This window comes from Acinonyx jubatus, chromosome B3, assembly GCF_027475565.1.
Source record: "Acinonyx jubatus isolate Ajub_Pintada_27869175 chromosome B3, VMU_Ajub_asm_v1.0, whole genome shotgun sequence".
NCBI classification, from domain to species: Eukaryota; Metazoa; Chordata; class Mammalia; order Carnivora; family Felidae; genus Acinonyx; species Acinonyx jubatus.
The window spans coordinates 106,258,032-106,277,500 of record NC_069386.1 but is presented as its reverse complement, the minus strand read 5'-3'; the positions used below and the strand labels follow the sequence as shown (position 1 = coordinate 106,277,500).

The window sequence follows — 19,469 nt, the reverse complement described above, 5'->3', positions numbered from 1 at the left end:
CATATTTTCATATACTGCTCTAGAAGCTGGGAGTGTTTTATACTAGACTGAATATTTACTAATGCTTCTAATGCTTTTTTTTATTTTCTCCTGAGTCTGCTATGTGTGTATGTATGGTGAATACGTAATACTTAATGTAATTTCTTAAAAATTAAACTATTAAAATGTAATTTCTTTAGGAATCACATACCAAGGTTAATTTTATAGACACACTATTTTAAAAGAAAAGGTGCATCTTAACTAATGCAGCTAAAGGGAAATACAGTTTATAGAATACATTATTTCACACACAAAAATTACTAATAAAGTATGCTCTGGAAATTCTAGACTGATTCTATAATTATATAGCTACGTGACTTTTGGACAAGTTATTTAATCTGTATGGACCTGAACTGAATCTCATCGTCTATGAAATGATGAATTTGATGACTCCTAGAGTCCCTTTCAGCAGTAAGATTCTAAGAATCTAAGATAACTAATTTATTTTTTATATTAAATCTCATAAGGTTCTCAAACAAGTGTCTAATCCTTTTTAATAAAGAAAAAATAGGTAAGTTTGATATGATGTAATAGCTTTATTAGCCTCATGTTTATCTTTGTAAACTTGTCCAGTTTTCATTGGATGTATTTGTTCTGCAAAATTGTCTAAGGCCATAATTATCACACAACATACATATTCTAAAAGAATAATATAGGTGTGCCTGCGTGGCTCAGTTGGTTAAGTGTCCAACTCTTGATTTCAGCTCAGGTCATGATCTCAGTTTGTGAGTTTGAGCCCTGCATTGGGCTCTGTGCTGACAGCATGGAGCCTGCTTAGGATTCTCTCTCTCCCTTTCCCTATGTCACTCTTTCTCTCTCTCTCTCTCTCTCTCTCTCTCTCTCTCTCTCTCAAAATAAATAAATGAACTTAAAAAAATTTTTAAATAAAGAATTTTTAAAAAATTAAAATAGGAATATAACTTAAAAAAAATGGTAAGGGGAGGCTTTGAATAAGACCCATTATCCCTTGTTGAGTCTCAAAAAGACTTTAAAAAGTTACCTCTGTTTTTGGAAGACATCTTCCTTCCTGCTGATTTCAATGTTTCTTTATTTCTTTTTTTCCTAGTTGCTTTGATCTGTCCTTGACCAGATGCAGAATCAGAGTCAGAAGAGTCAAGTTTGACTTGACGGTGCCTTCTTGACTTGGATGCCTTGAGAGTGAGAAATCCAATTAACCACAATGAATCACAAAATGAATCCAACTGATGGATAATTTAGGGAAAGAAGCATATACAATCAAAGAGGAGGAAAAATAAAAATCATAAAGTACTTTACCATAATGCTGGCTTAACACTTGTTGCATATATATACTCTTTTATCTTTACAATAGGAAAGCCTCTCTGGAGTGTCATCAGCAACTACTCAAACTGGGTGAAAAATGTAGTTGTTGGGTTAAAATGTAGTTGTAGTTGCATGGCTGGGAAACAGGTGTAAAGGATGAGTACTGTTTCTTACTGTCTAATAACCTATTTTTCCTTTCTTCTAGTAACATTTATGTTCCCTAGTTACCACCATGTTTTGAGTGGAACTACTTTATGCCTGGTTCCAAGTATGTGCCGCTGACCTAGTCAAAAGTTTCACATTCCCATGGCCACTGATTTTGGGCATGTGATCTCTATCATGGCCAGAATAACTCCATTTTAGAGTTCTAGTTAACTATCAGGAAGGAAAATTCTCCCTTTCTATTGAACTTAAGCTGGGACCACGGCAAAGCAGACTGTCAGGAAGAACACTTGAAGACAATAAAAGCAACACAGCAGGTAAGAAATGGAGGGACGGTGCAAGGACATTTTAGTTTCATCAGTCAATGAATTCCCTTACTTGCTTAAGCAGAGTTCTCACAGGAGTTTTCAGTTAATGCCATGTATGCAGTGCAGGTATTAACAATTGTTTAAAAACTATCATGCATTATATGTTAATTGTGTCTCAATAAAGAAAAAATCTGCAGCTATGCTATGACACTCTATTAACACTTTATGGGAATTATAATTTAATTCTTTAATAACTTTTAAAAAGTATTTCATAATGTCTAAAGATACACATTAAATATCAATTGACACTATATTATATGGAAACAGTTCTGGTTTAAAACAATTTGGATTAATTTATTGTTCTTTGTTCAACAATATTTTGTACTTAATTTACTGTGAGATACCTATATGTAACACTTAACAAATCTACAGTCACTTTTAACTTTTTTTATTCCTTTTCATTTCTACAACTAGAAAATGATAGTAATTTCCCACAGAATACAGACATTCTTGGATTCATAAAAAAAAAACAGGAAAAAATATGGGATTGAGCACATAAGTTTATCAGTGCTCTCTCCTAAAATGCCACTAACATGAAAGTAAGAAGCTAAAAATGAATAAATTCACAAAACAGAGCTAACAGAAAACAATGCAGCTGCTAAAAAAATTTTAGCAGTAGAAACAGTGAGTGGTAGCTGATTGAAGTGAATGAAGAAATTTGAAATCTAATTACCTATATTGAGGAAGTTACTAGAAAGCAAGCTGACCCAAGTGGATCAGGAATTATTCATCAGAAATGGGACAACAAAGGGGCACCTAGGTGGCTCAGTTGGTTAAGTGTCTTTGACTCAGGTCATGATCTCACAGTTCATGAGTTGGAGCCTTGCATCAGGCTCTATGCTGACAGCTTAGAGCCTGGAGCCTGCTTTGCATTCTGTGTCTCCCTCTCTTTCTGCCCCTCCCCTACTCACACTTTGCGTCCCTCTCTCTCTCAAAACTAAATAAACATTAAAAAAAAAAAAAAAAAAAGAAATGGGACAACAAAAATGGCAGATAGGCTGAAAATCTACAGAAGTAATTGTGTCCTGTTTCCCAACCTCAAAATTCAACAACTGACCTCCTGCAGAAAACAGGAGGCTTGCTCTCTGGAGAGGCTAAGCTACAGGGTTGAGGAATGGTGTAACAGAAGAAGGGGACAGAGTCTCTCACTGACAACCCAGGAGTTAGGTGAAATCTGCATAAGGAACGGTAAGCCTCTTGAGGGACTCTCTCTGTAGGCTCCCAAAATATTGGCAGCCTGGTTTATTTACCTCTCCTTCCCACAGACAAGCTGTCTGGTAAAAATGACCAGATCCAAGGAAAAGAAATACTGAGGCTAAAAGTTGTAGCTCTATATGACCACTCTTAAATATGATCTAAGGCTCTTCAAACGTTTCAACAAAGCCACCAAAATGAAAGAGATCAAAATAAACAAAAATAGGAACTCTAGGGAGAAAGGAGGAAACGTCAATATACTGTAATATCCTCAAACAGATAAAAGATAAAGATAGTGCCTCCAGAAAAAAAAAATTTTTTTAAGTAAGAAAAGATTCAGAAAAGAAAAAAAAAAATCTTAGCAATAAAAAAAGGTCAGCAGAAATAATTCAAATAATGGTTCAGAAGACAAAGTTTAGACAGACTTCCTGAAAACAGGGATTGAAAACAGAAAACAAAAATAAGAAAATGAAAATTCAAGAGAAAAAGCAAGAATGCAGCAAAAATACTATCAAAAAAACAATATAAAAAACTCCTCATAACTGAAGGCTATCAGATCGAAAGGATGCCTGCCCTGAAAGCCAAGGGCAGCGATGGAAAAAAAAAAGACCCACACCAAGTTACATTATCATGAAATTTCAAAACTCCAGGGATAGAAAGTCCTAAAACCTTCCATGATCAAGAATATCAAAAGCTGGAAGACAATAACAAACAACAGTGTCAAAATTCCAAGTAAACACCAGAAAAGATAACTGAAAGAGAAAAAATTAAAGATGGATTAGGAATTCCGGGGTGGAAGTCATGGAGCAGGAGACTGCTGGGTTATATGAGCTCTGTAGTAGTATTAGACTTTTTAAACTACATACTTGTATTGTGGCGCCTGGGTGGCTCAGTTGGTTAAGCATCCGAAGTTGGCTCAGGTCATGATCTCACAGTTCATGAGTTGGAGCCCCACGTAGTGCTCTGTGCTGACAGCTCAGAGCCTGGAGCCTGCTTTGGATTCTGTGTCTCCCTCTCTCTCTGCCTCTTCCCTGCTCGCACTCTGTCTCTCTCTCTCTCTCTCAAAAATAAATGTTAAGGGGTGAGAAGGGAAGATGGTGGCATAGGAGGACGCTGGGCTCACCACGTCATGCTGATCACCCAGATTCCACCTACACCTGCCTAAATAACCCAGAAAACCACCAAAAGACTAACAGAATGGATTCTCTGGAGCCAAGCGCAGACAAGAGGCCCATGGAAGAGGGTAGGGAGGGCAGAGAGGCGGTGCGCACTACACGGACTGGTGGGAGGGAGCCGGGGCGGAGGGGCGTCCTGCCGGCCAAGCAGAGCCCCTGAGTCTGGCTTGCAAAAGCGGAGGGGCCGGAGGGAGTATGTTCTGACAGCAAGCGGGACTTAGTATCTGGGAGGTCATAAGTTAACAGCTCTGCTCGGAGAGCGGGAAGGCTGGAGGACAACGGGAGGGAGAGTTGTTGAGCCCCTGAGGACAGAGCTTAGCTTGGCGGGGAACAAAGGCACTCGCCAGCGCCATCTCCCTCACCCATCCCCCAGCCAAAATCCCAAAGGGAACCAGTTCCTGCCAGGGAACTTGCTCGCACCACGCAAACACCCAACACTGTGCTTCTGCGGATCCATCCCTCTGGCGGCGGGTCTGACTCCCTCCTGGTGCCGCAGGGCCCCTCCCAAAGTGGATCACCGAAGGATAAGTGAGCTGGGCCTGCCCCTCCTGCCCCTGTGCACCTTGCCGATCCACCCCAGCTAATATGCCAGATCCCCAGCACTACAAGCCTGGCAGTGTGCAAGTAGCCCAGACGGGCCACGCCACCCCACAGTGAATCCCGCCCCTAGGAGAGGGGAAGAGAAGGCACACACCAGTCTGACTGTGGCCCCAGCGGTGGGCTGGGGGCAGACATCAGGTCTGACTGCCGGCCCCGCCCACCAACGCAAGTTATTCAAGACAGCACAGGGGAAGTGCCCCACAGTTCCGCACCACTCCAGGGACTATCCAAAGTGATGAAACAGAAGAATTCCCCTCAAAAGAAACTCCAGGAAATAGCAACAGCTAATGAACTGATCAAAAACGATTTAAACAATATAACAGAAAGTGAATTTAGAATAATAGTCATAAAATTAATCGCTGGGCTTGAAAACAGTATAGAGGAGAGCAGAGAATCTATTGCTACAGAGATCAAGGGACTAAGGAACAGGAGGAGCTAAAAAATGCTATAAATGAACTGCAAAATAAAATGGAGACAACCACGGCTTGGATTGAAGAGGCAGAGGAGAGAACAGGTGAACTAGAAGATAAAATTATGGAAAAAGAGGAAGCTGAGAAAAAGAGATAAAAAAATCCAGGAGTATGAGGGGGAAATTAGAGAACTAAGTGATGCACTAAAGAGAAATAATATACGCATAATTGGTATTCCAGAGGAGGAAGAGAGAGGGAAAGGTGCTGAAGGTGTACTTGAAGAAATAATAGCTGAGAACTTTCCTGATCTGGGGAAGGAAAAAAGGCATTGAAATCCAAGAGGCACAGGGAACTCCCTTCAGACGTAACTTGAATCGATCTTCTGCATGACATATCATAGTGAAACTGGCAAAATACAAGGATAAAGAGAAAATTCTGAAAGCAGCTAGGGATAAAAGTGCTCTAACATATAAAGGGAGACTGATAAGACTCGTGATGGATCTCTCTACTGACACTTGGCAGGCCAGAAAGGAATGGCAGGAGATCTTCCATGTGATGAACAGAAAAAATATGCAGCTGAGAATCCTTTATCCAGCAAGTCTGTCATTTAGAATAGAAGGAGAGATAAAGGTCTTCCCAAACAAACAAAAACTGAAGGAATTCATCACCACTAAACCAGCCCTACAAGAGATCCTAAGGGGGATCCTGTGTGACAAAACACCAGAGACATCGCTACAAGCATGAAACCTACAGACATCACAATGACTCTAAACCCGTATCTTTCTACAATAACACTGAACGTAAATGGACTAAATGTGCCAACCAAAAGACATAGGGTATCAGAATGGATAAAAAAACAAGACCCATCCATTTGCTGTCTACAAGAGATTCATTTTAGACCCGAGGACACCTTCAGATTGAAAGTGAGGGGATGGAGAACTACATGCTACTGGAAGTCAAAAGAGCTGGAGTAGCCATACTTGTATCAGACAAACTAGACTTTAAAGGCTGTAACAAGAGATGAAGAAGGGCATTATATAATAATTACAGGGTCTATCCATCAGGAAGAGCTAACAATTATAAATGTCTATGTGCCAAATACAGGAGCCCCCAAATATATAAAACAACTACTCACAAACATAAGCAACCTTATTGATAAGAATGTGGTAATTGCAGGGGACTTTAACACTTCACTTACAGAAATGGATAGATCATCTAGACACACGGTCAATAAAGAAACAAGGGCCCTGAATGATACATTGGATCAGATGGACTTGACAGATATATTTAGAACTCTGCATCCCAAAGCAACAGAATATACTTTCTTCTCGAGTGCACATGCAACATTCTCCAAGATAGATCACATACTGGGTCACAGAACAGCCCTTCATAAGTATACAAGAATTGAAATTATACCATGCATACTTTCAGACCACAATGCTATGAAGCTTGAAATCAACCACAGGAAAAAGTCTGGAAAACCTCCAAAAGCATGGAGGTTAAAGAACACCCTACTAAAGAATGAGTGGGTCAACCAGGCAATTAGAGAAGAAATTAAAAACTATATGGAAACAAACAAAAATGAAAAGACAACAATACAAAAGCTTTGGGATGCAGCGAAGGCAGTCCTGAGAGGAAAATACATTGCAATCCAGGCCTATCTCAAGAAACAAGAAAAATCCCAAATACAAAATCTAACAGCACACCTAAAGGAAATAGAAGCAGAACAGCAAAGACAACCTAAACCCAGCAGAAGAAGAGAAATAATAAAGATCAGAGCAGAAATAAACAATATAGAATCTGAAAAAACTGTAGAGCAGATCAACGAAACCAAGAGTTGGTTTTTTGAAAAAATAAACAAAACTGATAAACCTCTCGCCAGGCTTCTCAAAAAGAAAAGGGAGATGACCCAAATAGATAAAATCATGAATGAAAATGGAATTATTACAACCAATCTCTCAGAGATACAAGCAATTATCAGGGAATACTATGAAAAATTATATGCCAACAAACTGGACAACCTGGAAGAAATGGACAAATTCCTAAACACTCACACACTTCCAAAACTCAATCAGGAGGAAATACAAAGCTTGAACAGACCCATAACCAGCGAAGAAATTGAATCAATTATCAAAAATCTCCCAACAAATAAGAGTCCAGGACCAGATGGCTTCCCAGGGGAGTTCTACCAGACGTTTAAAGCAGAGATAATACCTATCCATCTCAAGCTATTCCAAAAAATAGAAAGGGAAGGAAAACTTCCAGACTCATTCTATGAAGCCAGTATTACTTTGATTCCTAAACCAGACAAAGACCCAGTAAAAAAAGAGAACTACAGGCCAATATCCCTGATGAATATGGATGCAGAAATTCTCAGTAAGATACTAGCAAATCGAATTCAACAGCATATAAAAAGAATTATTCACCATGATCAAGTGGGATTCATTCCTGGGATGCAGGGCTGCTTCAACATTCGCAAATCAATCAATGTGATACATCACATTAATAAAAGAAAAGATAAGAACCATATGATCCCGTCAATCGATGCAGAAAAGGCCTTTGACAAAATTCAGCAACCTTTCTTAATAAAAACCCTCAAGAAAGTCAGGATAGAAGGAACATATTTAAGATCATAAAAGCCATTTATGAGAAGCCCACAGCTAACATCATCCTCAATGGGGAAAAACTGAGAGCTTTTTCCCTGAGATCAGGAACACGACAGGGATGTCCACTCTCACCACTGTTGTTTAACATAGTGTTGGAAGTTCTAGCATCAGAAATCAGACAACAAAAGGAAATCAAAGGCATCAAAATTGGCAAAGATGAAGTCAAGCTTTCGCTTTTTGCAGATGACATGGTATTATACATGGAAAATCCGATAGACTCCACCAGAAGTCTGCTAGAACTGATACATGAATTTAGCAAAGTTGTAGGATACAAAATCAATGTACAGAAATCAGTTGCATTCTTATACACTAATAATGAAGCAACAGAAAGACAAATAAAGAAACTGATCCCATTCACAATTGCACCAAGAAGCATAAAATACCTAGGGATAAATCTAACCAAAGATGTAAAAGATCTGTATGCTGAAAACTATAGAAAGCTTATGAAGGAAACTGAAGAAGATATAAAGAAATGGAAAAACATTCTGTGCTCATGGATTGGAAGAATAAATACTGTCAAAATGTCAATACTACCCAAAGCTATCTACACATTCAATGCAATCCCAATCAAAATTGCACCAGCATTCTTCCCGAAGCTAGAACAAGCAATCCTAAAATTCATATGGAACCACAAAAGGCCCCGAACAGCCAAAGGAATTTTGAAGAAGACCAAAGCAGGAGACATCACAATCCCAGACTTTAGCCTCTACTACAAAGCTGTCATCATCAAGACAGCATGGTATTGGCACAAAAACAGACACATAGACCAATGGAATAGAATAGAAACCCCAGAAGTAGACCTACAAATGTATGGCCAACTAATCTTTGACAAAGCAGGAAAGGACATCCAATGGAAAAAAGACAGTCTCTTTAACAAATGGTGCTGGGAGAACTGGACAGCAACATGCAGAAGGTTGAAACTAGACAACTTTCTCACACCATTCACAAAAATAAACTCAAAATGGATAAAGGACCTGAATGTGAGACAGGAAACCATCAAAACCCTAGAGGACAAAGCAGGAAAAGACCTCTCTGACCTCAGCCATAGCAATTTCTTACTCGACACATCCCCAAAGGCAAGGGAATTAAAAGCAAAAGTGAATTACTGGGACCTAATGAAGATAAAAAGCTTCTGCACAGCAAAGGAAACAACCAACAAAACTAAAAGGCAACCAACGGAATGGGAAAAGATATTTGCAAATGACATATGGGACAAAGGGCTAGTATCCAAAATCTATAAAGAGCTCACCAAACTCCACACCCGAAAAACAAATAACCCAGTGAAGAAATGGGCAGAAAACATGAATAGACACTTCTCTAAAGAAGACATCCGGATGGCCAACAGGCACATGAAAAGATGCTCAACGTCACTCCTCATCAGGGAAACACAAATCAAAACCACACTCAGATATCACCTCACGCCAGTCAGAGTGGCCAAAATGAACAAATCAGGAGACTATAGATGCTGGAGAGGATGTGGAGAAATGGGAACCCTCTTGCACTATTGGTGGGAATACAAATTGGTGCAGCCACTCTGGAAAAGAGTGTGGAGGTTCCTCAAAAAATTAAAAATAGACCTACCCTATGACCCAGCAATAGCACTGCTAGGAATTTACCCAAGGGATACAGGAGTACTGATGCATAGGGGCACTTGTACCCCAATGTTTATAGCAGCACTCTCAACAATAGCCAAATTATGGAAAGGGCCTAAATGTCCATCCACTGATGAATGGATAAAGAAATTGTGGTTTATATACACAGTGGAGTACTATGTGGCAATGAGAAAGAATGAAATATGGCCCTTTGTAGCAACGTGGATGGAACTGGAGAGTGTGATGCTAAGTGAAATAAGCCATACTGAGAAAGACAGATACCATATGGTTTCACTCTTATGTGGATCCTGAGAAACTTAACAGAAACCCATGGGGGAGGGGAAGGAAAAAAAAAAAAAAGAGGTTAGAGTGGGAGAGAGCCAAAGCATAAGAGACTCTTAAAAACTGAGAACAAACTAAGAGTTGATGGGGGGGGGGGGGGAGGGGGGGTGATGGGTATTGAGGAGGGCACCTTTTGGGATGAGCACTGGGTGTTGTATGGAAACCAATTTGACAATAAATTTCATATACTGAAAAAATAAAAAAATAAATGTTAAAATTAAAAAAAAAAAAAAAGAAAGAACTTACCTGAACAACAACTGAAAAGGCCTTTGATTTTATTCTCGCTAAGGATTCTGCCCTTTCACATCTCTGGATAAGAAATAAACAGGAAGGTGAAAAAGTTAAAACACATAAACATTAAAAGAAATTATGAATACCCAGGTATTTGGTATCAGAAATAAGACTGGAGATAGAAGGTACAGTAAAAAGAAATTAACATTTTTTGGACACATATTGACCAAAGACATATAAACACACACAACATTCTCATAGCAGGTCCACAATACCATCTCCATAGCTTCTGACTGTTGAAATTCAGGATTTAAGGAAGATTATATGAATGAAAGCCTTGGTGATCAGGCCACTCCCTCCTCATCTGCCTCCTCTTCTGCCTATGCCCCAAAATGACTCCTGTCTCATCCACGAAGATGGATGAAAACCCTGGAGGCAGGAAGCAATAAACAGTAGCTAGAGCTCCACACTGGCTGAAAGTAGGACAGGAAGAAAAGACATATTTCAAAAACCCTACTCTGCCTGTGTAAAGACTAAGAGCACCTTCCACCATCATTCTCCCCTTTCCCTGCAAAAACTCTTAACATCCTCACTCCCAATTTACACTTGTTGTGGTCTTCCACAAGGTTTCCAGGAAAAAACAGACTAACTTTTCATAGAGCCGATGTTTCAGGATTGTCTGAGATAATTATTTTAATACCAAGGGTCATAATACCTGTACACAGAATCACTTGTATACATAATACTTGTATACAGAACCACACAGAAAATGAAAATAAACTAACCAAACTATTGCCCTGCAAACAATCAGATAGTGAATTTCTCTGACCTCTGATTCTTGTGAATTTCCTTCTCTCTTTTCTTCTCCATCTTTAACTTTTGATTTTAAGGATGGATTCTGGAAGAGCACAAAAGTTATATATACACATTTACAATTCAAATTAACTAAAAATCAATTGCAAATAATTTCAGAGCAATGAGAATCATTTATTTTTTTAATTACTGCAAAACTAAAAGATCATTTCACCTTATTACTGCACGGTCCACCACCTGACATTAAGTTAAGGTCAAGGTTAGGTTTCAGAATAGTTCTAAAAATCATCAATAAAATGCCTAAATCCTCCTAACTAAGGAAGGAAAACATGCATTTCACATAGTAGTAAGAAAATTGGTTTATTCTCCTTTCCTTCAGGTATTCAGAGGTCTTAGTAATGCTAGCTAGAGAGTTTACTCAAAGAGGGTGCTATAAAAAAAGTAGTATAAAAAAAGGGCAATAAGAGAGTACTCCGATAGATTTTTACATTGATTGCCTAGGTCATTTGTGTAACCCATTTGTAACACTTGAAGTATTCAAACATTCTAAACTGTGCTGTCTCTCATTAAATAAATGTGGGTAGAGGAAGCAAACTGTTTCCTTCTTCTCAAGACTGTCATCTCATCACTTTCTTTGTTTACCTTTTCTAAAATTAAGTTTTGAGCCAAATCCCTTTATATAATGAAAAGCCAAAAACTGGCAACCAATCTTTCTGAAAGACAATATATAAAATAAAATTCCCATCTAGCATTTATGAAAACACTAATACATTATCAGACACATAATTAAGTCATCAGAAATTGCTTATGTTTTACTTTTATTTTTTCCTAAAAGTATTTACTAAAATAAGATGGAGTGGTGATTTCAAAGCTAAATTCAGCAAGGCTGGCCATGAGGTTTCCAGGGTAAAAAGTTTCTCTAGGTGAAAAGGTTACTGTGGAAAGTGGGCAGCTCCAGCGTCAGTATCTGGATCAGAAAACTAAACTGAAAATCTGTAAAACTGTGTAAAACTAAACTGTGCTGATGAGATCTGTAAATGGATAAATCGAGGCAGGCAGAGCATGCCCTCTCACAATGGAAGAAGCCACCACTCAGGTCTAGCAGTCTGTTGCCATGCACAAAAGTGGGACCACTATTACAAACCACTGATTTTTAACAGAAGCTAGATGTCTGGAATTTTAACTGAAGTCCACAAATATTTAAGTGTCAGTAATTATTTTGACATTTTAAAACAATTTTAGGGATCAACACTGTGTCAAACAAGCCACACGTGTGTGTAGGATTTGGCCCAAAGACCGCCAGTGTGCAACCTCTAGAAAATGCTAAATTATAAAGATTGGAATAAATCTATGGTATACCAAGATTACTTATTCCTCTAAAGTTAGACAGATATTATATATAATGTATGTTATTTAATACATATTATAGAATTATTATTAATAATTGTGTAAATATATATATAATGACATACAAAATCTGTTTGTAAGGTTAAATAGCATTACATAGCTGATAACTGGCAAAGCCAGACCTAGAAAAGTAAAGCTCTCGAAATCTTAACTCCAGGAGAATGTAGCCACTCAACTGAACTGCCTCTCAACCTCATCATCCCTGTCTAGCCATTAGTGTAGAATGCAAATACAACAGTGATATATTAAACAAGCAGTCACATACCTTTCTGTCTTTGTGCCACTGCTGATGCTCTAAAACTATGTTCTTAATATTGTCAAAAAAATCATCCTTTATCAAGCTGAGGGCTTTGTCTGGATTGGATTTATCACCTGAAATTATATGTTTCATGTTCTGATAATGATCATGAACATTCAGCATTTCCTAAAAGTGAAAAGATGAATCTTTCAGTTCAATTTTTGAGGAGAAACTTAAAGGCAAAACCAACACAAAATAAAATGACACTCCCAAGTGACTAAGTTGATAAAGAATAATAAGCTACAGTATATTGAAAACAATATAATCATACAACCCAAATAGTACAACTTTATTAATGGTCTCCACAGAGATCCACTAATCTTCACAAACCTCAAAGCCTCTGTGCCTGTCCCCATAAGCTCCATCATTACTTCACTAGTAAGATCCACGATTAAAAGAAATAGAAGGCAATTTATGACAACATTTGAGGCATCACTTAGTCCTTCTTCCCCAGAAACCTCCAGCCAGTTGGGCAGGTCTATGGGGTAAGGGAAAGATAGCACATTACAGGTAGACTTCAGAAATCAGATAAAGCCAGTATTGAGACTTGGCTCAAAGAGCAGCAGAGAACGACTGACACTCCCATCACAGATGACCACTGCAACACCCAAGTCATCCCCAAGTTAGGCTACTCAATTCATTTCCAGTAGGTTTTGATGGCATTGACAGGGATCTGTTCAAACAATCACGAGCTGCTGGGCAGTGCTGAGTGCTCACTCATGCAGAACCTTCAAAGGAGAACACTGTCCAGACATGGGGAGCCCCTAACTTTGTACAGCTTGCAGTGTGCTGAATTCCATTATTTTACTACATGCAATAAAATACGGAGGAAAGACCACTAGCTGGACCCGGTTTTGAGGCTGAGTTCTGTCATTTGCTAGACTGTGACCTTGAGCAAATCCCTCAATCTGAGAATCACATTCCACATTTGTACAAAATTAAGTGATGCCATCTAGCCCACTGTAAACTATATTAAGTGAGCTTATACAAGTGGGAATGTTCTATAAAATGTAAAGCAACATACAAAGTTAAAGGATTAAGAAATAAAAGAAAGTACATGCACCTTGGAGCCTTATAGGCTTGGACATTCAAATCCAGTGTCTGTACCTTACTGTACCCTACTTTATGCAAATTACTTACTTTCTCTGAACCTCAGTTTCCTTGTTTTTGAAATCAGGAAAATACCACCTCCTTTGTAGGGTTACTATGATCATTAGTCAGATAACAGACATAAAACACCTAACAGTTCCTGGCACGTGCTGAACACGCAACACATGATAGCCACTACTGTATTATAATTGTAGAAGTAAAGAAACAAAGAAATGACTGGCTTAAGGTCATATTTAAGTAATAGAGTTATAATTCAAAATCAAAAGTTTCTTTTTACCCATATACTTTTTTTTTTAATTCCAGTATAGTAAACACACAGTGTTATATTAGTTTTAGGGATACAACACCGTGACTCAACAAAAATCAGAAGTTCTGATTCAATATCCTAGTCTTTTCATTTTATTATGCATCCTTAACCACAAAGCTAGAACTAATGAGTAGCTGAATCATGACCCAAATTCAGGTCTGCTGACATGTAGGCTTAATAGCATTTGCAGGCAGGAGAAGCAACGTAGGCAAGTATTAAATGTAAGGATTATTATGAGAACAGGTGAAAGACTGCACCAGGACAGGGTGAACAGAGTCAACAGAGGGAAAAGGCTCTTAAAGCAGGTCTGTGGTAAGTGAAAGACCCTACAAAAAATCACGATGACTTCACATAGAAGCTTCTAGGAATAGGCATTCCATAGCTTGGCCCTTTGGACCCTTCTCCCCAATCATCCTAAAAGGATATGCCTTTGTTCACCCTAGCTCTGTTCTCTAAAATCTGTCAGGGGCACCTGGGTGGCTCAGTCGGTTAAGCATCCAATTCTTGATTTCAGCTCAGGTCATGTTCTCATGGTCATGAGATCGAGCCCTACATCGGGCTCCATGCTGAGTGTGGCACTGGCTTGGGATTCTCTCCTTCCCTCTCTCTCTGCCCTTACCCTGCTCATTCTCTCTCTCAAAATAAAAATTAACTTGGGGCGCCTGGGTGGTGCAGTCGGTTAAGCATCCGACTTCAGCCAGGTCACGATCTCGCGGTCCGTGAGTTCGAGCCCCGCGTCAGGCTCTGGGCTGATGGCTCAGAGCCTGGAGCCTGTTTCCGATTCTGTGTCTCCCTCTCTCTCTGCCCCTCCCCCGTTCATGCTCTGTCTCTCTCTGTCCCAAAAATAAATAAACGTTGAAAAAAAAAATTAAAAAAAAAAAATTAACTTAAAAACATAAAATATAAAATCTTCCATACCTGTTTGCTGACATAGACAATATTTTCAAACAAAGGAACCTGTATTTCAACACTTTCAGAACCTTTAATTCTTAAAAGAACGTAAAATCAAAAACCATTTTTAAGAAGGTATGTTGACAAAAAATTAACTTTCTACCACCATATCAGTCCACAACCAAAAATGGGTTTTGTTTCAACCTCAGGGCAGTGCTATTCCATGCATGTAAAATTCTGGGAGTCTCACTACTTATTCATGTGAAAGATGATTTTTCTCAATACTGACAACTCAAATAAAATACCAAAATACATTAGATGGTAAAGCTGCTTTAAGACTATGCCTCTTACCCATAAATCTTGATTTCATATTTTTGTTTTATCAGAACAGCTTTATTGTTTTCAGTGGCTTTTAAAATAAGCATTATAAAAAGCAACTTAAGAAATAAATACATAGTGTTAAAAAATAAAAATTAAGTCACTTTAAATTCTTGTTTTATGACCTATTTAAAATCAAACATAAATGGTAGCTTCAGTATTTGAATCTAAACATCCCAAGTCCAAGGGCAGTCTTCTATATTTTTTGCTTCTCACAGAGTTTCAAGATTTATTCCATAAATTTTCATAGATTTAGAGTGTATTACATCTGATACTTTAGAGAAACAATAAGCATTCTATGATTGGTTAAAATCATTAGAAAAAAATTCAGTATCCCTAGATGAAGGTGTAACTTCTATATATAGTTAACAATAAAACATTTTTTTTTTTTAATTTCAAGAGCATAAAAAACAAATTACCTCTAACACATCAGAAGTGATAAGTTTCATTACACGATCATTTGGGTCCTTAAATTCTTCTGTAACTTCAGCTCGTTGAATTTTCTTCTTCATTCTATATGATAGCTGTGTGATAATGAATGTCTTTTAAAGGACATTTTTTTAGATAATCCATTTTCCAAAGACTATCAGACTTTTAAAATAACCTTTAAGGGGCACCTGGGTGGTTCAGTCGGTTAAGCATCCAACTTCAGCTCAGATCATGATCTCACAGTTCATGAGTTTGAGCCCCAAACCAGGTGAGCTTGAGCCCCACTTCAGGGGAGCTCGAGCCCAATTTGGCCAGGCTGACAGTATGGAGCCTGTGTGGGATTCTTTCTCTCTCCCTCTCTCTCTGCCCCTCATTCACTTGTGCCCTCTTTGATAGACAGATAGATAGATAAAATAAAGTATTTAAAAAAATAATAAAATAAAATAGCCTTTAAGATGTCATGCCACATGATTATAAATTCAAATGATAGAGAAGTTACATGATTGGCCAGCTGATGTCAGATCCAGAATTAGGACCTGGTGCTCTTTTAATCTAATATCTCAAGTGTCATAAGACTGAAGAAACATATTTTATTAGTGGACATTTCAGTTCTTCACCAACTGACTTTAAAATTCCTTGATCTTCTTTCAGTAACCTCTCTGATCTGAATAAAGGAATAAACAAATGGCAAATGCCAAATCTCATTTCCTATTCTAACAATTTGCTTAACAGATGGCATCTAGAAACACACTGTATTTAAAAGCAGAGACTAAATTTTTGTTTGCAAAAAAAAGTAATCAGAAAGCATTTTCTCCTATTTTAAGACACTGTTCTAATTGTATTGGAAATTATATAATATTCTTTCTACTTTATGGAGACTGAGGTACTTTATGAACAATGAAGTATAATTTCTCATTTTGAAAAACAATCTATTTTAGATAACATACCAATTTGGGCATTGCTGTAAAGTGAAATGCTTTGTCTAGTCGCAGTTTCCTAAAGATATAAGCTGCATCAAAATGTTGTGCATTTATCAAATCTTGCTGAAATTTTAAGACTTCATCCCAATCTTTCAGGGCAACTCTAATCTACAAACAAGAGAGTAAAAAAGTTACTAAAAGTATATCTTTTTCATTAATGTATTTTAATTTTGAAACACTGGCATTCCTGTTTAAATCAGTTTGTTGTAAAAATATTGTACCTGTTTCCTATTTCTGCTGAGGGAAAACAACAAGTATTACCTTTTGTTTTGGTTGACACAGCTGGGTGTTATATAATCCATATAGCAGATACAAAGCACCAACTCTGATCTGGAAGGTGTAGGGTGGTAAAAAATATTGCCAAGCCAAAGCTAATGCTTCTTTTGTAAACATGTTCTTTTCTAAATTTCTCATTCTACCACTAGAAAACAAAGAGAAAATATATTATGACTCTAAGTAAACCAGTAATGAACACGAATTAGAAGAGGTATATTCTAGCAGCTACTAGAAACTGGATGGGCATTCCACATCTGATCCTTTCACAATTCAAGCACAAAAACTTACTTTTCTGCTGTGCTTCTTACACTGAGGAATAGGCATGCACTCGGTAAACAGGATGCATCTTCCTAAGGCATCAACTTTACTTGCTGATTGGGGAGCAAAGGGGGAGGGGCTACAAATTATTCCTGGTTAAGAATTTAAAACATTTTTAAAAATTAAAATAACCATGGTTATATTACAGAATAAAATACAAAAGTTATATGCCTTCTAATATACAACGGAGATTTTCCCCAATACTCTCAGGGATATACTCTACACCTCATTAGTCCTTGAGACACCTAGGTGAAAAAGTTAAAGAACCACAATACAACATAACCCACACCCTCCTCCCAATTCTGCAGGACAAAGCTCACCAAAGTAAAGAAGGAGCAGGGTAGAAAAGCAGACTTCACTATACTCCCAAAGCCTGGGATCTTCAAATAATGAATACACTAAAAGAATGCAAAATACTTACTGTAGTATTAGCAACCAAAGCAACTGCTAAAGAAACATCACCACTACTCAAGTAGTGTCTACTTTTTTTCTCATTTTACTTTTTCCTCCTTAGCTAAATATATGGAGGTAACCCCCACAATATTTTCCAATATCTGCTTTACCACCTACTAGCTGTGTGACCACGGAGATTACTTAACCTCATTAAGCCTCAATTTCCCCTTCCATAAAACAAGGATAATTATGTATGTGCTTTTCAAAGTTGTTCTACGGATTAAATACATTAAGCTATAAATGTATTACATTTAGTAGCCATTAAAAAAATTAGTTCCTTTCATTAACTGTACAACAAATAGCTCTCTATCCTCCATCCCCCGCAATGTACAAACTACACAGGTAATTATTATATTGAAACAAAGAGAACTTTTACTTCTGATTCAGGAAAACACAGTCTTAATCACAAGAATTCATTCAGCCAATCATTTAGCTTTTTCAATATTGTGTGTGTTATGCTAATGAATATCAAACTTATCCAGTCACTGTCCTCACAGAGCTCTGTCTAATGGAAGGAAAACTTTAAAGCAATAAAAATAATAATAAATGAATATTTACAGGGCAATGAAGGGTACCCTTAACACGTATTAGCTCATTTAACACTCATGACTGCAATAAGAGGTATTCCAGTCTCTATGCTATGGATATGGAAGTTCAGGCAAGTAATTTGCCCGAAGTCAGAGTTACTCTTTGGGCTGTGATTCAAATTCAGGCAGTCCCGCTCTGTAATCTGCTTGCTCTTAACCGCTATACTTCACCACCTTTTGAACTACACGCCGAAAATAACCTGTGCTAAGTCGAGACATAAAAGAAGCATAATGCTCTGGGGAAAAACCCAGTATGAACGCCTGACTTACTCTAGAAGGGCAAAGGAAGGCTTCCCTGAAACACTGTTCATTTGAGATTAATCTGAGTTTAGAAAAAGGTGGTCTGGCAGAAGGAACTGGGGGGAAAGCTCCAGGCCCAGTAAAGCCTGAAGAGGACCACAGGCGGCCTGGAGCAAGACAAACCACTGGAGTGGTAAGCAGGGGAAGGACAGGATCGGACTGGCACTCTAGAAAGACAACTGTGGTTGTATGAAAAACGAATTCAGTCGTGCAGCGTTCTGTCTTTGCTTGGGTGTTTGTTTTGTTTTTAAACAAGGGGCTTTAGGAGAACAAGGCTGGAGGAGGGCAAATGGTGGGTGACCTGGGCCAGGGTGAGGCAGAGGAGATGGAGAAGACGGTTTAGAAGGGTGGCCAGGCAGAAATACATACTCGGCGGGAGGCCGCAAAAGGACGCAGACGAAGCCAATGAAACTGCCCAGGAAGAAGGCCCGGGAGAGCTGGGGGCAGCGTGCAGGGGCTGCAGCCGTCCTCCGCCCTTCCCAGGAGCAGCAGCGCTTTGGGGAAGAAAAAAGCTTCCTACTCCGCCTCTGAGCAGGGAGTGATGCGAGGGTAGCGGACTAGAAACACCCACCAGAAGATGGTCCCGAACTTCATGCTCCTCCAGAGCTCCGTGAAGTCCTCGAAGCGCACGCTATCGGTCTCCTGGAAGCGGCTGAGCAGCGCCTCGCAGTCAGTCTGCAGGCCTGCAGGAGTCCCCATGCCTGCAAAAGCCCCTAGACCACGCGCGGACCAGCCGGCGGCTGTCGCCCAGGAAACCGAAGCCGGACGTCCCGCCCCCTGTGCATGACGTACTTGCCTTATCCGGCCCCTTTAGCTCCGCCTCTAGCTGGACTGGTGCGAATTGTGGGTTTTGCTTCTTGCG

The 19,469-nt window shown here is 38.8% G+C and overlaps 1 protein-coding gene across 2 annotated transcripts in view; it reads right to left on the bottom strand.

The window, feature by feature from the left end:
• The window catches only part of SNAPC1 (small nuclear RNA activating complex polypeptide 1), a 32,736-nt gene extending 13,267 nt beyond the window's left edge, over positions 1-19,469 (bottom strand). The window contains exons 1-9 of one of the 2 annotated variants that reach the window (XM_027065867.2): positions 19,179-19,318; positions 17,238-17,320; positions 16,935-17,094; positions 16,641-16,781; positions 15,684-15,788; positions 12,546-12,704; positions 10,890-10,958; positions 10,076-10,138; positions 1,040-1,190 (exon numbers count right to left, since the gene is read on the bottom strand). In XM_027065867.2, coding sequence (XP_026921668.1) covers positions 1,040-1,190; positions 10,076-10,138; positions 10,890-10,958; positions 12,546-12,704; positions 15,684-15,788; positions 16,641-16,781; positions 16,935-17,087 — 841 coding nt within the window. In that variant the 5' untranslated portion in view covers positions 17,088-17,094; positions 17,238-17,320; positions 19,179-19,318. Of the gene's footprint in view, positions 1-1,039; positions 1,191-10,075; positions 10,139-10,889; positions 10,959-12,545; positions 12,705-15,683; positions 15,789-16,640; positions 16,782-16,934; positions 17,095-17,237; positions 17,321-19,178 lie in introns of both variants that reach the window. The other variant, XM_015068121.3, reaches the window with a different exon arrangement.